Source organism: Corythoichthys intestinalis, chromosome 13 (genome assembly GCF_030265065.1).
Source record: "Corythoichthys intestinalis isolate RoL2023-P3 chromosome 13, ASM3026506v1, whole genome shotgun sequence".
Classification (NCBI taxonomy): domain Eukaryota; kingdom Metazoa; phylum Chordata; class Actinopteri; order Syngnathiformes; family Syngnathidae; genus Corythoichthys; species Corythoichthys intestinalis.
Genome location: NC_080407.1, coordinates 5,977,525 through 5,995,313, shown reverse-complemented (window position 1 = coordinate 5,995,313; position 17,789 = coordinate 5,977,525). Strand labels below are relative to the sequence as shown.

Genomic DNA, 17,789 nt, shown 5'->3' with positions numbered 1-17,789 from the left:
TTTTTAAAGCACACGAATACTGATATATAAACTTTATTAAATAATGTGAAAGAATCAGTGTCCCACTGCTCATATCAAACGGTAGAGGATCGGTTTTAAAACGTTTTTTACTGATACAGTGCAATAGAACACGGTAAACAAGCATGCGACAATATGAAAACATAAAATGACATCATGTACACACAAACTTTGGTGTGGCCCCCTGAATGGTTCACAGTGGGTTGGTCATTCAAATACATAGCACCGCTTTTTTTTTTTTTTTTTGACAAAGACGTTACCAGAGTAACTCCTTTAACAAGTTGAAGAAAATGTGCCAGGACAAGTTAAAAAAAAAAAAAACAACCATTGAAGGCACTTTTGCCACAAATTAATAAGCCTACATGTGTTTTGGCCCCTCAAAAATGCTTATTAAAACTAGTGAACAAACAGCTCTTTACAGTACAGCAATATACCCTTATGGTAAAGAATTCAAGTACCTGAATGCATCATCAAGTTATTTTCCTTATTTACTTCACAGTAATATCTACTCTAAAATAAGCCACAGTTTACTTGTATACACTGGTGTTCAAATGAAGAACGATACACTTAGTGCTTCAAGTGTTATGTTACAGTCCCTGTAATTCATATAAATTAACTAAAACTACGTAAATGTCACTTGGAACATTTTTAAATTAGTAATTAATCAAATCGCCTGAAAATGAAGGATGTCTAAGAAGGCGGCGAGTGGCTGACGTCGAGTCTCCTCTGCACCGAGCCCCTTTTTCTTAATACGGGTGTTGCGCCGACACCTTCGACGTTGCCCGGAGTTTGGAAGAAAGACCTGGAAGTGGGCACCGGGATCTCTTTTGGCGTGGGCGGCGTCTGTGAAAGAAGAATCTTTTCAGGTTCATTCATAGCTTTACAAATATAGGCATAGGCAGAGTTTGACTTTTGGGTTGGGGGGCACAACATGTTGATAACTCGAAACGCAGCGTCAGCAATAAAATTAACTTACAAGAATATTTATAATAATAAGTTGACAATGAGCGTTTTTTGTTTCCCATCATTCTTGAGGGGAATTCTAAATCAGGCTGCTTAGGCAATACTTTTCGCCAAAATAGTCATCCATCGAATATAGTACGCCCGCCGGTGTCGTGCCAATGTAGTTACCACCGTAAAAAATTGTATCCCCTGGGCGGAGCCATATGGAGGTAGATTTGTGTCTTAATTATTAAATCAAAATATACGTATATTTTAGACCCCAGAAAAATAGCTTCAATAAAAAAAAAAAAGTGTTTGAATTAGGGCTGTCAAAATTATCGCGTTAACAGGCGGTAGTTAATTTTCTTAATTAATCACGTTAAAATATTTGACGCAATTAACGCACATGCCCCGCTCAAACAGATTAAAATGACAGCAGTGTAATGTCCGCTTGTTACTTGCTTTTTGGTGTTTGGCGCCCTCTGCTGGCGCTTTAGTCCAAATGATTTTATGGGCTTCAGCACAATGAGTGAGCATGGTGTAATTATTGACATCAACAATTTTCGCCAAGATCGTCATCCATTGAATATAGTACGCCCGCCGATGTCGTTCCAATGTAGTTACCCCAGTCAAAAATTTTATCCGCTGGGCAGAGCCATATGGAGGTAGATTTGTGTTTTTATTATTTAATCAAAAAATTCAATCCAAAAAAAAAAGTTGCTTCACTCAAAACATATATTTTCAATTTAAAAGAAAGTTTCATTTAAAAAAAAAAAAAAAAAAAAAAAAAAAAGCAAAAATAAATTTGGAACTCAAAAAATACATGTGAAAGCTATTTTTCCTTGATTTAATTTTTTTTGATTGGAGTCGTTTTTTTTTGGTTTTTGTTTTGTTTTGATATGTTGATATGTGTTTGGGCCACATTTTGGCTAAGACATTTTTGTCTTTATGATTCAATCACAAAACAGGTTGCTTCAAAAAATATATATTTTCAAAAAGAAAAATTACTTAAATCAAAAAAAGTTTCAAATTTCCATCATAGAAAACATTTTTGAATGCGAAAAAATATTTGAGATTGTGAGAGAAAATTTGCATTTGAACACTTGATTTTTTGTTGAAAATTTTCTTTGAAGCTTTTTGTGTTTGGGCCATTTATGGGTAGGACATTTGTGCCTAAATCATTCAATCCCCAAAAAAGTTCAATCGGAAAAAAGTATTTTCAATCAAAGAAAAAAATCATTTGAAAAATAAAACTGCCCTCCCTTAATTTTGTGTTTTTAATTTTATGTAAAGCAAATGACCGTCTAAGGTGCTAGTCACATGATGCCCCCACCCCCCCCTCCAAATCTGCTTATGCGTTAAGTGTCAGTAACCTCACCAGTGGTTGCGGTGTGGTCGTCATTTGCGCCGCGCCCATTCCACCACGCCCGCTTTGTTCGGGCGTGGAAGGCGACCGAACGGGCGACACCTCTGGCGCCAAGCCGTACGGTGCGGCTGCCACCATGTAGCGTGCGGGCAGGTTGTAGCCCACTTGGGAGAGGGTGGTGGACGGCACCAGGACGTAGGGCAGCGCCAGTGGGGTTATGGCCCCGGGGGAAAGATGGGCTGAGGGTTGGCCGGAGGGGAGCAGCAAGTTGAGGCTATTCAGACCTGGAAAAGATGGAAACCAGTGCTGCAACGATTAATTCAATTAGAAAAAAAGCTTCGGATCAAATTTTGCTGCTTCGAGGGTTCGTGTAATCAGAGTGGCGTTTTAATCAGTGGCGGACTTGACAATTTTGGGGCCTAAGGCGAACATATCCAGGGGCCCTCTCCATGGGTCAGGGGTTAAAAAGGTGAGAAGGGTGTGGAGGAAATATGTTCCGGTACACTAGGGCTGTCCTAAACGACAAATTTTCTCCTGATTAGTCAGCCGACTAGTTTTACGATTAGTCGACTAATCTAATAATTTTCTTTTTGTTTACTAATTTATTAATGAAATTTTTGTCGACGGTCATTAATTCACAAAACCATTTTGGAACACTTAAATTCTTTATTAAAGTACAAATAATCATGTAAATAATAATTAATCACAAATAAACAATGAGGTTAAATGCTGATAGCATTTACTAGTGCAAAAGAATGGAAAGTAAACAGATTCAGAACTCTGACTTTGCCTTTCCAACATTATTCAAAACAATTCTTAAAAAAAAAATTCTAGCATTATTATAGTATACTACTATACATAATAGTAGTATAATAATTATTCATTGCCAATCATATTTGTCATAAAGAGTGTCATTTGAAAGCTATTCTTAGTGTAGAATCTGTATTCTGTAGTATTTACTCAACATATTATAATATTAATTCTGAAGTATGTGGGATTAACTCCAGAAATCGTTATTCATATGACGAACATGACGTGCTTTTATTTTGAAATGTTCACCGGAGGTACGTTCGCTAAACTGCTAACCGAAAGCTTTACACTCCGCAAAAAAACATTCTTCGTCATTGCTTGTGGTGTCACTAATAGATTTAATTTTTTTTTTTTGTTAGTAAATGCTGTTAACCAGCTGTTGAGTGATATTGTATGACTGATTAGAACTGTACTACATTGTTTCGCCACAGGGTGTGCTGTCGTGTATTTTATGTTCGGTGTGAAGAAGAAGAAGAAAGTTAAAAGAGTCATTAGAGGCCTGTTCTCAACTTCTCCCTCACTGCACTTTGGCTCTCATGGAGAGCACGTTCGGTCATGTGTTCGAAGTAAACGATAGCCGACGTGCAAAGTAGCAAGTCCGCTGTAAAAATAGCGAGCTTAGTAGTGTGAAAAACGCGGGAGAGCTAAGTGAAGCTAACGAACAGCTAAGCGGAGCTAAACGGCGCTAAATGAAGCTAAGCTACTGATACTCAGTCCGACGTCGTGGAACAGTCCATTGTAGTCTCTGTGTGTGTGTTTGTGTGTGTGTGTGTTGGGGGGGGGGGGGGGGGGGGGGTAAAATAAATGCAGCATTCAAATGGCTTTCTTTTTTGTTTTGTTATTTGTTTGTTTGGTATGCTGACATATTATACGTGACGAATAGTTGGGGGTGCTGCTGGCTCCGGTGGCCCAAGCCCTTGCTCGTTGGGGCAAGGGCAGCTGATTGGGGGCCCCCTACTGGTTGGGGCCTAAGGCGATCGCCTACTTTGCCTGAATAGTAGATCCGCCTATGGTTTTAATTAAGAGATGTAACGATTGAGCGGCGTCCCGATCGATCGGCGTCCCGATCGCGTCATTTTCAAAGTATCGGAATCGGCAAAAAAATATCGGACATGCCTTTTTTAAATATATATATTATTTTTTAATTAAATCGTTTTCTAATTGTATTTAACTTTACAGACATCATATGTTACACTCATCCAGAGTCTTTAGTTTAGGCTTAAGGTAGGGTTATCAAATTTATCCCGTAAACGGCAATAATTAATTTTTTAAAAAAAATTATCCCGTTAAAATATTTAACGCAATTAACGCATGCGCTGCACGACCCACTCACGCATTGTCGCGTTCAATCTGTAATGGCGCCGTTTTACCTATATATATAGAGCTAAAAGGCAGCGTAAAATGAGTAGAGTGAATTTTGGCAGACTTTGGAGCCTTTTTTTAATTGGATAAAGCCTTACATTCCCTCTCCCTACGATTAGAAATATCGTGAGAAGCAATGTGGGGAAGAAAGGTAGTAATTGATCTTTTTCTTAACACCCTATCAATTGGTACCACTACGCACAGTCATGGTTGCACTTCCCATCATGCATTTGGGCAGAACAGTTAAATGGCTACAGTATCATTTACTGAAAGCTCAACAAATACACTAGATGGCAATATTTAGTCACAATATACAAAGTCACAAGTCTTTCTATCCATGGATCCCTCTCACAGAAAGAATGTTAATAATGTAAACGCCATCTTGAGGATTTATTGTCATAATAAACAAATACAGTACTTATGTACTGTATGTTGAATGTATATATTCGTCCGAGTTTTATTCATTTTTTTCTTAATGCATTGCCAAAATGTATATGATCAGGAAAAATTATCGGGAATGATTGGAATTGAATCGGGAGCAAAAAAAAGAAAAAAAAAAAAAAAAAAGAAAAACAATCGTATCGGGAAATATCGGGATCGGCAGATACTCAAACTAAAACGATCGGGATCGGATCGGGAGCAAGGAAAACATGATCGGAACAACCCTCGTTTTAATGGTTTGTTTTGAAAGTGTTTGCATTTAGTTTTATTGATTAGGGTTTGCCCTCTAGTAGCAACAGTGAATATGACATAACTAATTTACTATGGCTGAATCCAGCTGCTCCCTGTTAAGACAAACGTAAGGTAAGCTGTTGTTTGAGCTTTATCCGTTCGTTATTTAGTTTCGAAGTATATTTGGCAGGTTTTTGTAGGAATATGTGTTTGAACGATTTGTTAAGAGCATTGTTAAATTTTTTTTTTAAAAAACGGTAGGATTTTATAGCATTTAAGCTAGTGGACTTTTGCAATGCAAGTTTGTCAATTTTTCTTTGTTGTACCTAGATACTCATTTATTTGTTTTTTTTAATACCGTTCGAGGCTAAGCTATTTTAATTTACCGTAATTTTCGGACTATAAGCCGCTACTTTTTCCCTTCATTTTGATACCTGTGGCTTATAGTCCAGAGCGGCTTATTTGTTGATTTTTTTTTTTTTTTAGGTAACACTTTATTTGACAGCGGTGTCATAAGACTGTCATAAGATCATCAAAATTATGACATGACACTATCATGGACATTACTGAATGCTTATGTCATTAAGTGTCATTTGGCAAATTATGTCACTAACTCAGTTTTTGTCCATCTTGGATCTTTTGCATCCATTCAAAAGTGAGATCATTAGCCGGATAACATTTAATGACATCTGTTATAAGCATTTATGAATGCTCAGGACAGCGACATGTCATAATTATGATTGTGTCATGACAGTCTTATGGCACCACTGTCAAATAAAGTGTTAGCAATACCATAACTAGCAATTGATAAAACAACTGGAACAGTAACTGAAGAGATATTTAGCACAGAACATGATTTTTGATTGTTATTTACATCTGTAGCGCTGCAATGCATGCTAAGAGGCATGTTGGATGACAACAGTGTTGACAGCAGAGGTTGACTGTCTCCCCCAAGGGTGCAGTGATGGCCAAATGAAGCTTCTTGAAGCAATAGAGCTTTGCAGCCAATTGGTTCAAAGCTTCATGGTGCTTCATTTGGTCTTTTCACAGTCGTATGATGCCGCTGTCAAGTAAAGTTTTACCGGTTAATATCTTTTGCTGTAAATATCCCATGATACAGTGAGGACAGCTGCGGCCTATAGTCCAGTGCAGCTTATCTATGAACAAATGCCGTTTTCGTGCCAAATTTGGTGGGCTGCGGCTTATTGTCGGGTGCGCCTTATAGTGCGAAAATTAGGGTACTTTTAAATTAAAGTGCAATCCCGCCTAATTTGAAGAAACACTTTATGTTGTATTCGTATTTAATGCTCTTTTAAAAGTGCAATCATAGAAAGCGTTTGTTTTCCATTTCCTAAAATTTATTCCGCAACGCATTAATGTGTTATGTTCCTAATCCGATTACTCGATTATTCGAACTAACTAGTTGATAGATTAATTGACTACTAAAATAATCATTAGCTGCAGCCCTATTGGAAACCAAATTGCAGTTGTCCCCCTTTGTGTTGTCTAATAAACACGACGAATAGTGTGATGGCTATACCTGAATTATTTGGCAAGTAAAGGTAGTGAGACGCGTGATTGCCGGTTTCATCCGATGCTTCCGATGGGCTTTTCTTGAGAGTCACCATTTCCTCTTCCAAGGATTCATTCCTTCTTTTCCTCCGCTCTGCAGGTTCCTCACCGGGAGAACCGGAGCCCTCCGCGACACACTCGGCTTCGCTTGTCACGTCGGGCCGGTTGTACGGCATGACCACGGACGCCTGTGAAAGGCCCGGCAGGTAGGCAAGACAGTGGGCGGACGAGGGTATCGTGAAAAGGCGCTCTTGGTGCAAGGCGGGGAACAGCAGGGTGGGCTGTTGTGAGGACATTACCAGGTTCCTGCAGGGAATGAGTTCGAGACCTCATTTGGACTGCTTTCATGTTATGAATATGTGTAAATTAAAGTAGAACTCACCCGTCATGGCTTCCGAACTGCAGTCTGCAGACTGCCTTGCCAACGCCAGTCTTTTTTGAATAATCCAGAGGCTGAGGTGTAAATCCTGTTCGAAAAAAAAAAAAAAAACAAGATGAACTCACAAATTCAGGGTCCCCCTAGAATTGATAAATCTAAATTCAAGACTTTTAAGACCTTTATTAATGCCATTTCAACTGAAAATTAATAATTTTCTTGCAGCCATTATTTAGATCATATTGAATCATATTAAATAAATAAAACACTGAACATCAAATTTAACCTCAATTACTAAGTGTTTGAAAAAAGAATGCACATATATTGAAGATACAATTAAAACACATTTAAAGTAACATTATAAAGTTTGTCAGACTTTTTTTAAACACGCACACAAAAAGAGAACAGGACTCAGACCGGCCATCTTCTGTAACAGGCTAGCTGCTAGTGCACCTGCCAAGACCCCAGTGAACATGGCTAACTCTTGAGTTAAAACAGCGAAATTCACATTCATTCGAAAGGCAAACCGAAATGTTTAAGCAGGTCCACTGCCTTCGCATGACCCATAAACTGCAACCTAAAGTATCTGGATGTAACTTAAGCCCCTATCACGTACTCCAAAACAACGGGAATATCGCGGGACTTAACCGTGCAGCAGTTGTGTGTGAAAACAATTTCCCGTGTCGACTGACATGGGAAGCAGTGTGCGTGAAAGCAGGCGTTAAATTCCCGGGTCACAGCAGATGGCTAATGACTTAAATATCATAGCGGCGGCTGATGTAACTTCCTCCCTCTTCGCAGTAAGAGGAAAAGCGGTAAGCAAACATCGCAATTATAAACATAGCAAGCTGGAAACCGCTAAATTAAACTGAAAACATGACCAAAATTAAAATGTCAATTATTACGCCGGGCCAGGGTTCTTTCTCGCTAACTTTTTGAAATAACTATATATTAACGATGTATGAATGATAAACTAAAGAATACTTAATTTGGATTAAAAAAAGAAGGCGCTCTATGGTCATTGCAGAGCCAGAGCATGCCTATACACCCTTTCTAATCTTCCCCTCTGCAAGTCCGCAAAACCGCATCTGTTTATTTATATTTAACAAACTTTTCCAGCGTTATTTCGTTGTGTAAATAAATTTATAATGATCATAAAAATATGTAGTCTATTTAAACATTAAGAAAATGTTCGGTTTTTTTCCCCTGCCAACTGAGAATTCGTTACAAAAGACAGGCTTTTATGCAGACATCGTCACAAATGTTATCACACAAAACGCGGGTCGGGCTTTAATACCCGCGGACCAGTTCGGGTCGGGCTGGATTTTTAGGCCGATTTTACCTCTATCTTAAAGTCTTGATGAGCTTAAATTGGCTGCAGTTACGAAGTCGGGAATGCTTCCTCCGGGAAAAAAAAAAAACACAATTTGACTAACATTATGTTTAACAAACTTTTCCAGTGTTATTTAATTGTGTAAATGCATTTATAATGATCATAAAAATATGTAGACTATTTAAACACTAAGAAAATGTGCATTTTTTTTCTGCCAACTGAAAATTCGTTACAAAAGAGACATCGGGAACGCTCCCTCTGGAACAAAACGCAATATGACCAACATTGTGACAGCCGATGCCGACCAAAAATGACGTAATAACCGAACAGATCACCAATGGACTCATTTGAAGAATATGAATGGTGGTCTGTTTTGGTGTTCAGAATCCACAATACTTCTGCCTGCAGGGTTTTCGTTCCACCGACAAACGGACGCGTTCCCGATGCAGAGGTGGGTGGATTCTCCGTTTTGCCGGTTGCGGTGGTTTGGCACGCACGAGTTGCATTTCGATTTGTAGTGCAGTGCATTGTAAAAATTCTATGCGTCATCTTCGTTATGGATTTAAGAAAAAAAACTTCGTCACGGATATAATTTAGGTTGCACTGAGATGTTCTTGAAAATTAAGACCACGGTGAAAAAAATTCCAGACTTACAACAGCTAATTTAATACTTTTAATACCTTTAATAATGGAAAACTAAATTCAATGCTTTTTTAATACTTTTAATAACCCACGGGTACCATGAAATTGTTTCTGAAACGTGGCTCAAAAGAAGAATTCTCACCGTTTATGTCGTTGCGTGGGCTACTTGGCGCCGAGCACACCTGCGGCTGTACGGCCGCAGACGGCGAGGCGATACCAAAAGAGGCGCGTTGTGCCAACTTGACGTTCCTGAGGTCCTGAGCTTCTGGCGGAGAAATCCCCACAACAGATTCTTCTATAAAAGATAACAATAACAAATGAAACATTAGGTGTCATAGAAATTTGGAGATCAATAAATCGAATATACGCACCAGACTTGTTGAAATCAACCGGTCCCAGCCATCTAAAAGCCGGCTTCCGGGCTTGTTCCTCTCGCACGTGCACTTTCTTGATGAGGTTCAAGCTGGTCAGCACATTGGCAATGTCGTACAAACGCCGTACCTTAGCTAAAAGACGTTTAGTTTAGTTTGATGAAACTAAAAACAAAACAAACCAGCAGCGCAGGGGCGTACTTTTGTACTTGCTGTGACTGGACGAGTCCTGACTCTCCTCGATGAGAACCTTTGCCGCCGCCTCCAGGGTTACCGTCTGCGTTCTGGACACCAGGAAGAGCGTGACGAATTTTTGGCTCATGATGCGCAGAGATTTTTCTTTCCTGTTGCCTGGCGCTGCGAACAACATAAACGTTTCAAAATCAGAAGAATAGTAGATAAGACTATTTCATTAAGAACGCTAGAAGAAATCCTCACCATGTCCGCTGTCGTCCTCCCCACCGTCGCCCTCTAGGCTGTGTCCGGGCTCCGTGTGGCGCTGGTAGCCGTGTTGCCGGCCCTGCCGCTGCAGCTCCTGCAGCGTGGCGTTCAGGCGCAGACGCCCGTGCCACGTGTAGCTGTTTTTGGCCATGCGGCCTACCATCATGAGAGACTCCAGAACGTTGACGATGTCGTAGATGCGGCGCCGCTCCACCCCTGAAAATCGGGCAACAAATTAAATCTGTATACCACGTTATAAGAAATACTAATTCTTACCTAGACTGGTTGCCACCTCATCCAGGGAGATCCAGATCGGATTGTCGGACGGAGGGTAATCCGGGTAGAGAGCCAGGAATTTTTGGCACAGCAGACCCAAGCTTTTCTGCTTCCTGCTTGGCTTCTTCTCCCTGTCGTCTTCCTCTTCCATCGCTTCAAACTGTAAGCAAACGGGTTTGATTCAAACTTTCAACTTGGAATAAGTTTCTAAGCATAGTTTTCACCTGACAGGCATCCTCCGGCACTCCGACCTCATCTTTGGCGATATCCGCGCTTTCCGATTCGTTCTCGATGGGCCTGAAGAGAACTTTCCTCATCTCACGGTTTCGGATATCGGGACTTGCGGCGTTGATCAGCATTCTAAGGTTGGCCGTGGGCGACCAGGGCTCTGCCTCGGCAGCCTGTTTGACCGGCGTCATGTCGACCGGGTCCGGGGTCCCGCCTTTCAACTTCATCACAGGTACGCCCGGCTCCGTCGGGGTGCATTTCCTCCACATTGTACATATATTTTCCTGAAACAATGACCATTTTAGAACAATGGTTACCAATGTTAGCTCGGTCATCCCATAGGGCTTACCTTCTGTTCTCTTTTCCTCGGACTTGAGAGATCCACAAGTGAAAGACATTCCCCTTCCATCTTTAGTAAGAAACCTGTTACAAACAAGCATGAGTCATCTCATTTTGAAACAATAACTAGGTTATAAAATGAACTATGCTAGGGAAAAAAACCCTCCAAGGGGTCGTCTGAATTTGGCGCAAAAATAACTAGCCACCGGCAAGTTGCTACAAGTTCCCTTCCTTATCCAAATTTAATCGACCACTATTTTAGTAACACACTTTAAATAACTTTTATCCCATATAAGGCAATCTGGCGTATCATTAGAGCACTTTGATCACATACATGATGTAAAATCAAAGAAGACTCGCTCCAACACAATACATTTGAGTAGTTTATATCTTTGGTTTGTTACGTAATGTTGGCGCCTTGTCCAAATTTGAGAGAACTTTAAAACCTGAAAGTAAACCCCTACCTTGACGCTATACAGGACAAGCGTTCCAACCCGACTCGGTCCACTTGAAGAAAGTCCTCTACTCAAACCGCCATAGCTGCTTATTTTCCCTCTTTAAAAGAAGCAGACAGTCCCGGTAACTACCTGTCCCGGTGGTGGAATGTACGCAGTCCCGGGGAGACTCTCGCATCACCCGCTCAAGCTTGCTTTCTGGCGCTCTCCGGCATCTGGCGCCGATCGGCCAATCGGAGTAGCCCTTGATAGACGTCACCTTAAGTGCGAGCCAATGAGAGAGGTTGTACTTGTTGGGCTCAACCACTTCCACCAATGAGCGCGAATCCTCGACCACGCCTCTTAAGACTTGTGTTGGCGGGGCAACAGGCGCGCTGTCTCAAAGCTAGTAAAGAAACTAAGATGTCTCACTCACAATGTTCTTTAATAAACGTATTGTGCGAATTATAATTCTTCTTAAAACAATCTTATAAGATATACACTTGTTTTATTTTCATTATATTGTCAATATTTTTATTATTTTGTTTTTCGTTGTTTTATTTCGGAGGTGAACTACTGTTATTACTACAGTATGGTGCAATAATTTTGTCAGTCGAGCAACGAATCTGTACAGAACACGATCTTTGTTTCCTCGTCCAAAAAATGCGTGCGCGTCACTTCAGACCCCGCATCATTCTAGAATACATTTTCTAACTTTCAGTATTTTGGTCTTTTGTTTGTTTTGTGCAATGCAATTATAGTTGCGGCTGGAAAAAAAAAGATGGAATGGCTTGGAGATGGGGGTGCATGCATTGGCGCTAAAAGTGCAGGGGTCCTAGCGCCAAAATTCGCAGGGAGAGGGGGTCCCGCCCTGTATGCAAACAGACTTGCGCAACAATCTCCAATACACAAAACTGACTCTAAAAGGACGTTCAGTGCAGAAGGAAAACGACTACTACCCCATTGTTCTCTTAAATAGAATGAAGTTGGGATAAAGCACCTAAAGCTTGCTGTCATATGAATAAGTCAAAACTGAATTATAAAGTTCATGATTTGAAGCCTTTTTTGGGGCTTGTGAGTTTGAGCTGGGGAACATCAAGTGACAGCAGTCTGATTCCGAGAAGTATCTTTTCTACAAGAACAGGGATTCTGCTAGTACTTTAACAAAAGTGCCATTTTCTGTGCTTATGAATTATGTAATTGCCTGAATTTGTCCTTTATCTAGTTAATCTAATCACCTGAAAAAGCCAAACCACCACAGTGAGGCCATGAATAAACATTGACCTTTTGCACTAGATGCTTGACTTCATCATGGAAGTCATTTGCATGTTAAATCCTGCAGAGAATGAACTGTGAATCCAGTAAAATGCTTCATCCTCATCAAACGTCTATAGACGGCCTGACTAGTCAACAGCACATCACGTACTTTGTAGGACTCTTTTGCATAAAAAAATCTTACTCTTCCTCTTTTTGATCTTGGCTTGAAATAGTCTATTTATAAATATTGCTCATCAGTTTACAGCGTTGAATTGGGGAAGCCATGACTTAACCCAACCCTCTGTCTAATTTGTTTTCTCGCGGAGGGGTCGATTGTGTGTGAATGACAACAAAATGGGCAAGTTGCAACTTGTCACCGTTGTCAGGGAAGCCAACCGACACCGCGTGGGCAACAAACAGCCAAAAATGACAGTCACTTCCACCCACATCTGCAAAATATTTAGACATGCACTACTTAAAATAATGGTGTCGCGACGATTAATCGATAACTTGAGTAATTCGATTAGAAAAAAAGCGCAGCTGTCCTCACTGTATTATGGGATATTTACACCAAAAGATAATAACTGATACCACTTCATTAGATAGCGGCATCATACGATGGTCAGAAGACCAAATGAACCACCATGAAGCTTTGAACCAATTGTTTGCAAAGCTTCATTGCTTCAAGAAGCTTCATTTGACCATCACTGCGCCCTTAGGGGAGACAGTCAATCTTTTATGCCACCTGCTGTCAACATTGTTGTTGTCCAACATGCCTCCGAGCATGCATTACAGCGCAACAGATGTAAATAACAATCAAAATACGTTCTTAAATGTTCTGTACTAATTATTTTTCAATTACTGTTCCTGTTCTTTAATTAATTGCTAGTTACGGTATTTGGTAACACTTTATTTGACAGACAATTAGACATCATTATTGCATGACACTGTCATGAGCATTAACAAATGCTTATAACAGTTATCATTTAGTTTTATTCGGCAAATTATCTCACTTTGAATGGATTTTAAAGATCAAAGCTGGACATAAATGGAGTTGGTAACATAATTTTCTGGATGACACTTAATGACATCTGTCATAAGCATTCAGTAATGCCCATGATAGTCTTATGCCATAATTATGACAGTGTTAGGACAGTCTTATGACGCCGCTGTCAAATAAAGTGTTACGAAATAACATAACAAGCAATTAATGAAACTGGAACAGTAAATGCATACATAATTAGCACAGAACATGAATTTAGATTGTTACTTACATCTGTAGTGCTGCAATGCATGCTAGGAGGCATGTGTTGCCAATTAGCCCAAATAAATCAACAAATAAGCCACACTGGACTATAAGCCGCAGGATTCAAAATGAACAAAAAAAGTAGCGGCTTATAGTCCGGAAATTACGGTAGTTTTATTGATTTTGGATACACACCCCTCTAGTGGCAATAGTGAAGAAGACACAACTCCACCTGCTCTCCTGTTAAATTTTTGTTTGAGCTTATGTGTTTATTGAAGGAGATAGTACCTTTTCTCGTAGGCACCGTCTGACTGCATTATTCTAACACACCCAATATAAAATAAATAGCACTTACACCATAGTTTAAGGAAAACAAGCAGAATATAGGGCATAAGAGATAAATGACGCCTTCTTATCACGGAAGCCCAACGTGTGCATCATGCAACTGACTGAGCAGGATTGACGCTGACAAGCCCACATGCAGCCTCTGTTCATGTGAGTGGAAACAATTCGATTTTATTACATTTCTTTAACCCTTAGATGCATAAGTGGGTCAAAAATGACCCGGTGAGGTTGTTTTCTTAAAATATCTTCAGAATGAAAAATTGTTATCAATTCATATTCCAGGTATTCCACAAAAAACATGTTTTTGATATAATGCCATTCAAATTTTTGATTAACTTTATATACATTTGAAGAAATTGTCATCGTTGTATTACTACCCTAAGCTTCCACAAGTGGGTCAAAAATGACCCATATGCATTTTCTATGGAATACAATGGGAATCTTTCATTCTTATCAACTTTGGCTGTCAGGAATAAATTTACCGTGGACCACACAGACAAGGTATGTAAAAAGTGACATCCCTTAAGAAGATTATTTTACACAGCAAGAGCTGATACGTGTACTGTAAGTATAATGTCCATATAGTATTTTGTGTGTGTGTCTTTCATGACTGTTTATTATTATTTATCAACAAATTAACCTACTTCATAACTAGCTAGCTAACTAAGGCTAGGTTCAAACCGCAGGTCCTAATGCACAATTCCGATTTTTTGTCATATCTGTGTTTTTTGGCGTACCCGTTCAGACTGCCTTTGTCCATTGAGCCTGTTCAAGTATCACACATGTGCTCTAATTCGCAGTCCAAGATGCGCTGAGCAAACTGGCCCGTATGCGCAGGAGCATTGGAGCAGAGAGAAAACCGAGCATTGTCAGGCTTATTCTCAACCCATTTTATTTTTTTATGACTGTTGTCAAGCTTGTTGTCCTTCCCCAAAAGCCACGTTCAAGCGAGGCGCTAACGCTAATGCACAGCTGCACCGCTAACGTATCACCCTGTCTCTCTCTCGCTCTTTGCTGTTGTCAATTGCTGCATGAATTCCAATTTTAGGGGACTTGACAGTTCGGACCGCAGCCACATTCTGGAAAAATGTGGCCCAGAGGGGATTTTAATCACATATGAAAGTGACCTGGATGGAATTTGAAAATGGTGAACTTTTATGCGACTTTTCCCGTTCAGTCGAGTCGGAAAAACACGAAAAAAATCAAATTTGTGCTAGTTTTACAGCTGAAATGGTCTTACAGATGTTGGATGATGGAGAGGCAGTGACGGGGTTGGACTCAAGTGTCTGAAATTTCTGATGATGAGGACCCAGACTATTGTCCAGGTGGCAGTGGCAGTTGTCCACCTGGAAATCCAACTGAACAGGATCAATCTGACTCATAAGATTCCACTTATGTGTCCTCTGAAGTAGAAAGTGTCCAAATCATGGCCAACAGAATGAGTTGGTTGGGCTCTTACTAGAGAGAATTACCTCCCACCCAGTGCAGTCCACAGAGCCACAATATCCTCAGAAATCGGTCAGTGCCTCCACAAGGGCTTAGCACCGCTGTCTCACCAAAAAGATGCATGGGAGCTCTTCATCATTGATGACAAAACACAAGGAAGGATGAAGTCTATTGCTGTTCTGTTTTTTTTTTCGCCCCCAAAAATGTTAATTGAATTATAAAGATATTTCAAGCATGAAATCATTCTTGTGTGGCCTTAAATATCATAGTAATTAAGATACAAGTGATTCTTCTTCTTCACAAAAATGGCATAAAAACACATTGGATCTAATATGGGTCATTTTTGGCCCACTTATGGAAGAGTGTAGGGTCCAGTAACTTGTGCATCTAAGGGTTAAACTCAATTTTGTGGCGTCTTTGTTGCATGTTTGGTGCTGAATCACCACTAGAGAGCTCTCTTGACTTTCAGCCGATTCCCTTCACGAGCCACACAGGCAACGACAACTCTGCAAAATTCTGTTTCATAGTCTGTGTCCACACTGTACCCCCACCACAGCACATTTTAATAATATTTTTGTAGCAGTGTGTGGTGCTCGACGGCGTTTAACGTGAGAGCTTATGTCAAATTGTTGGTCTAGTCCCTGAGGATGAACAATCTGAATGATATACAGCCAAATCTGCTGCTCTGCCGAAAGAGTGGGGCCCCCCCGATATACAGCAGCATCCTCATGGAGAGGGCGGGGGTGCTTCATGAAGATGCACACTTGCGACCCAAGATTGATGTGGAAGGTTGCAGGTGTGTGATTTAAGAGCTTGGCAACAGAGTATCAGCTGTTATAAATGTTTGCCAAATGTTCTAATCAGATTTCACACTAAATAAGCACAATATTTTACAAACCCACCAACACCGGTTCGAGTCCGCCATTGGACACCAGCCATCTTTTTCATCTAAATGCATTCTGCTGTAAGCCAGGGTGATGTAGAAGCGCGCTGTATCATCTTGAGACTGCCCTGTGGTTTCGCAGCGCAGCAAAATATAGGTAACGTCTCTCAAAAGTAAAATAAATTACCGGTGAGAGCTGTAGGTTTGAGTACCTGGAGAATTAAAGAAAAAATATAGGGATGTCCCGATCCAGGTTTTTGCACTTCCGATCCGATACCGATACTGGCCGATACCGATACCGGCCTATCTGAGCATGTGTTAAAGTTTAGTTATTTATCCTCCTTACTTAGTTGTCAGACTCATGTTGAAAAAGGTTTTAGTACTCTTGATAACAACTAGCCAGCTGAATTTGGTGAGTTAGAATAACACACAACGGTTGGTAACAAGAAACTGACCTGTTTATTCAGGGACAAACACAAAACATTATAAATAACAAACAGAAATGGCATAGTCACTCAGTAAAACGTGCAAATAATGTTGTAAACCGTCTTAAAAAAGCAAAACACACAAACAACCTCAGTGGAAAATCCCACAAACCCCCCAAGCTATTAGATGCTTTTAATGTTTCGTGCATTAGTTACAAAAATTGTATAAAAAGCCTCTCAGGTTTAAATAAACGACTATTTCAGCATCAAGTTAACATTTTAAAACGGTAAATAAAATACTCAAGTCCCCATTCTGTATCAGCAGCTTTAAACTACATTCATTTAATTTTGCGAATCAACTGTTAAAGTTAAAATTGCTCCCGTTATTCCATAATTTCCCTTCTGTCTACTTTCGACATGTGAAAGTTTTAAAACTGTTTTGAAGATAGATTCAAGTCATGATTTTGCCGATTTAGGAATATTTTAGATAAAAAAGTTAATTAGGTTCGCTTGGAAGGTTCACAACAGCCTACTAGGGAAATCTCCTGCTTTAAGATGGCGGCTGTTTACTAACGTGACTAATTTTCAATACTTCAATGTTGCTAACGCCGTCGACTCTGTCATTTTTCATCTAGTTCTATATACATATGATATCTATAATCTACAGTAAAACGATGTTGACGTAGTTTGTAGCGGCTGTCAGCAGCAGTCAGGTATTCTTGTGTTTTTTATCCAGCGGCATGAGTTGAGCTAAAGCCGTGAGTTGAGCATTGGCATTACCCGGGTCTATGACAAGCATGATGTTTACTCTCGGGACGCAATGCGATCCGTTTCTCATTGCGTCCCAAAGACTGCGCTGTGTATTAGTTCCGCTTTACTTGACATATTTCAATAATCGGAATTTGGATGTTTGTGAATCGTTCTCGAATCTTCCACGGCCGAATCGCTCAAGGATGTAATGACGGCTGGGCATGTTGTACCGTGGTTCTAAGTGTTGGATGGTGC

The 17,789-nt window shown here is 40.2% G+C and overlaps 1 protein-coding gene across 1 annotated transcript; it reads right to left on the bottom strand.

Moving 5' to 3' along the window:
- Positions 1–66: 66 nt before the first annotated feature.
- On the bottom strand, positions 67–11,393 carry e2f7 (E2F transcription factor 7). Its single transcript, XM_057854386.1, has 12 exons — positions 11,213–11,393; positions 10,759–10,832; positions 10,406–10,693; positions 10,182–10,341; positions 9,903–10,121; positions 9,666–9,821; positions 9,465–9,599; positions 9,236–9,388; positions 7,125–7,209; positions 6,711–7,048; positions 2,339–2,610; positions 67–861 (listed from the first exon to the last, which is right to left on the bottom strand). Exons 2-12 carry the CDS (start codon positions 10,816–10,818, stop codon positions 709–711), a joined length of 2,019 nt encoding a protein of 672 aa, XP_057710369.1. The 5' UTR covers positions 10,819–10,832; positions 11,213–11,393; the 3' UTR covers positions 67–708.
- Between the last annotated feature and the right edge of the window lie 6,396 nt (positions 11,394–17,789).

Bases quoted from the DNA above. Each gene is read 5' to 3' on its own strand.
- e2f7 (XM_057854386.1), bottom strand. From the start codon at position 10,818: ATGGAAGGGGAATGTCTTTCACTTGTGGATCTCTCAAGTCCGAGGAAA. The intron at 9,822-9,902 runs GTGAGGATTTCT...TGTTGTTCGCAG, and splicing joins GGAGGACGACAGCGGACATG to CGCCAGGCAACAGGAAAGAA. The intron at 9,600-9,665 runs GTACGCCCCTGC...AACGTCTTTTAG, and splicing joins CAGTCACAGCAAGTACAAAA to CTAAGGTACGGCGTTTGTAC.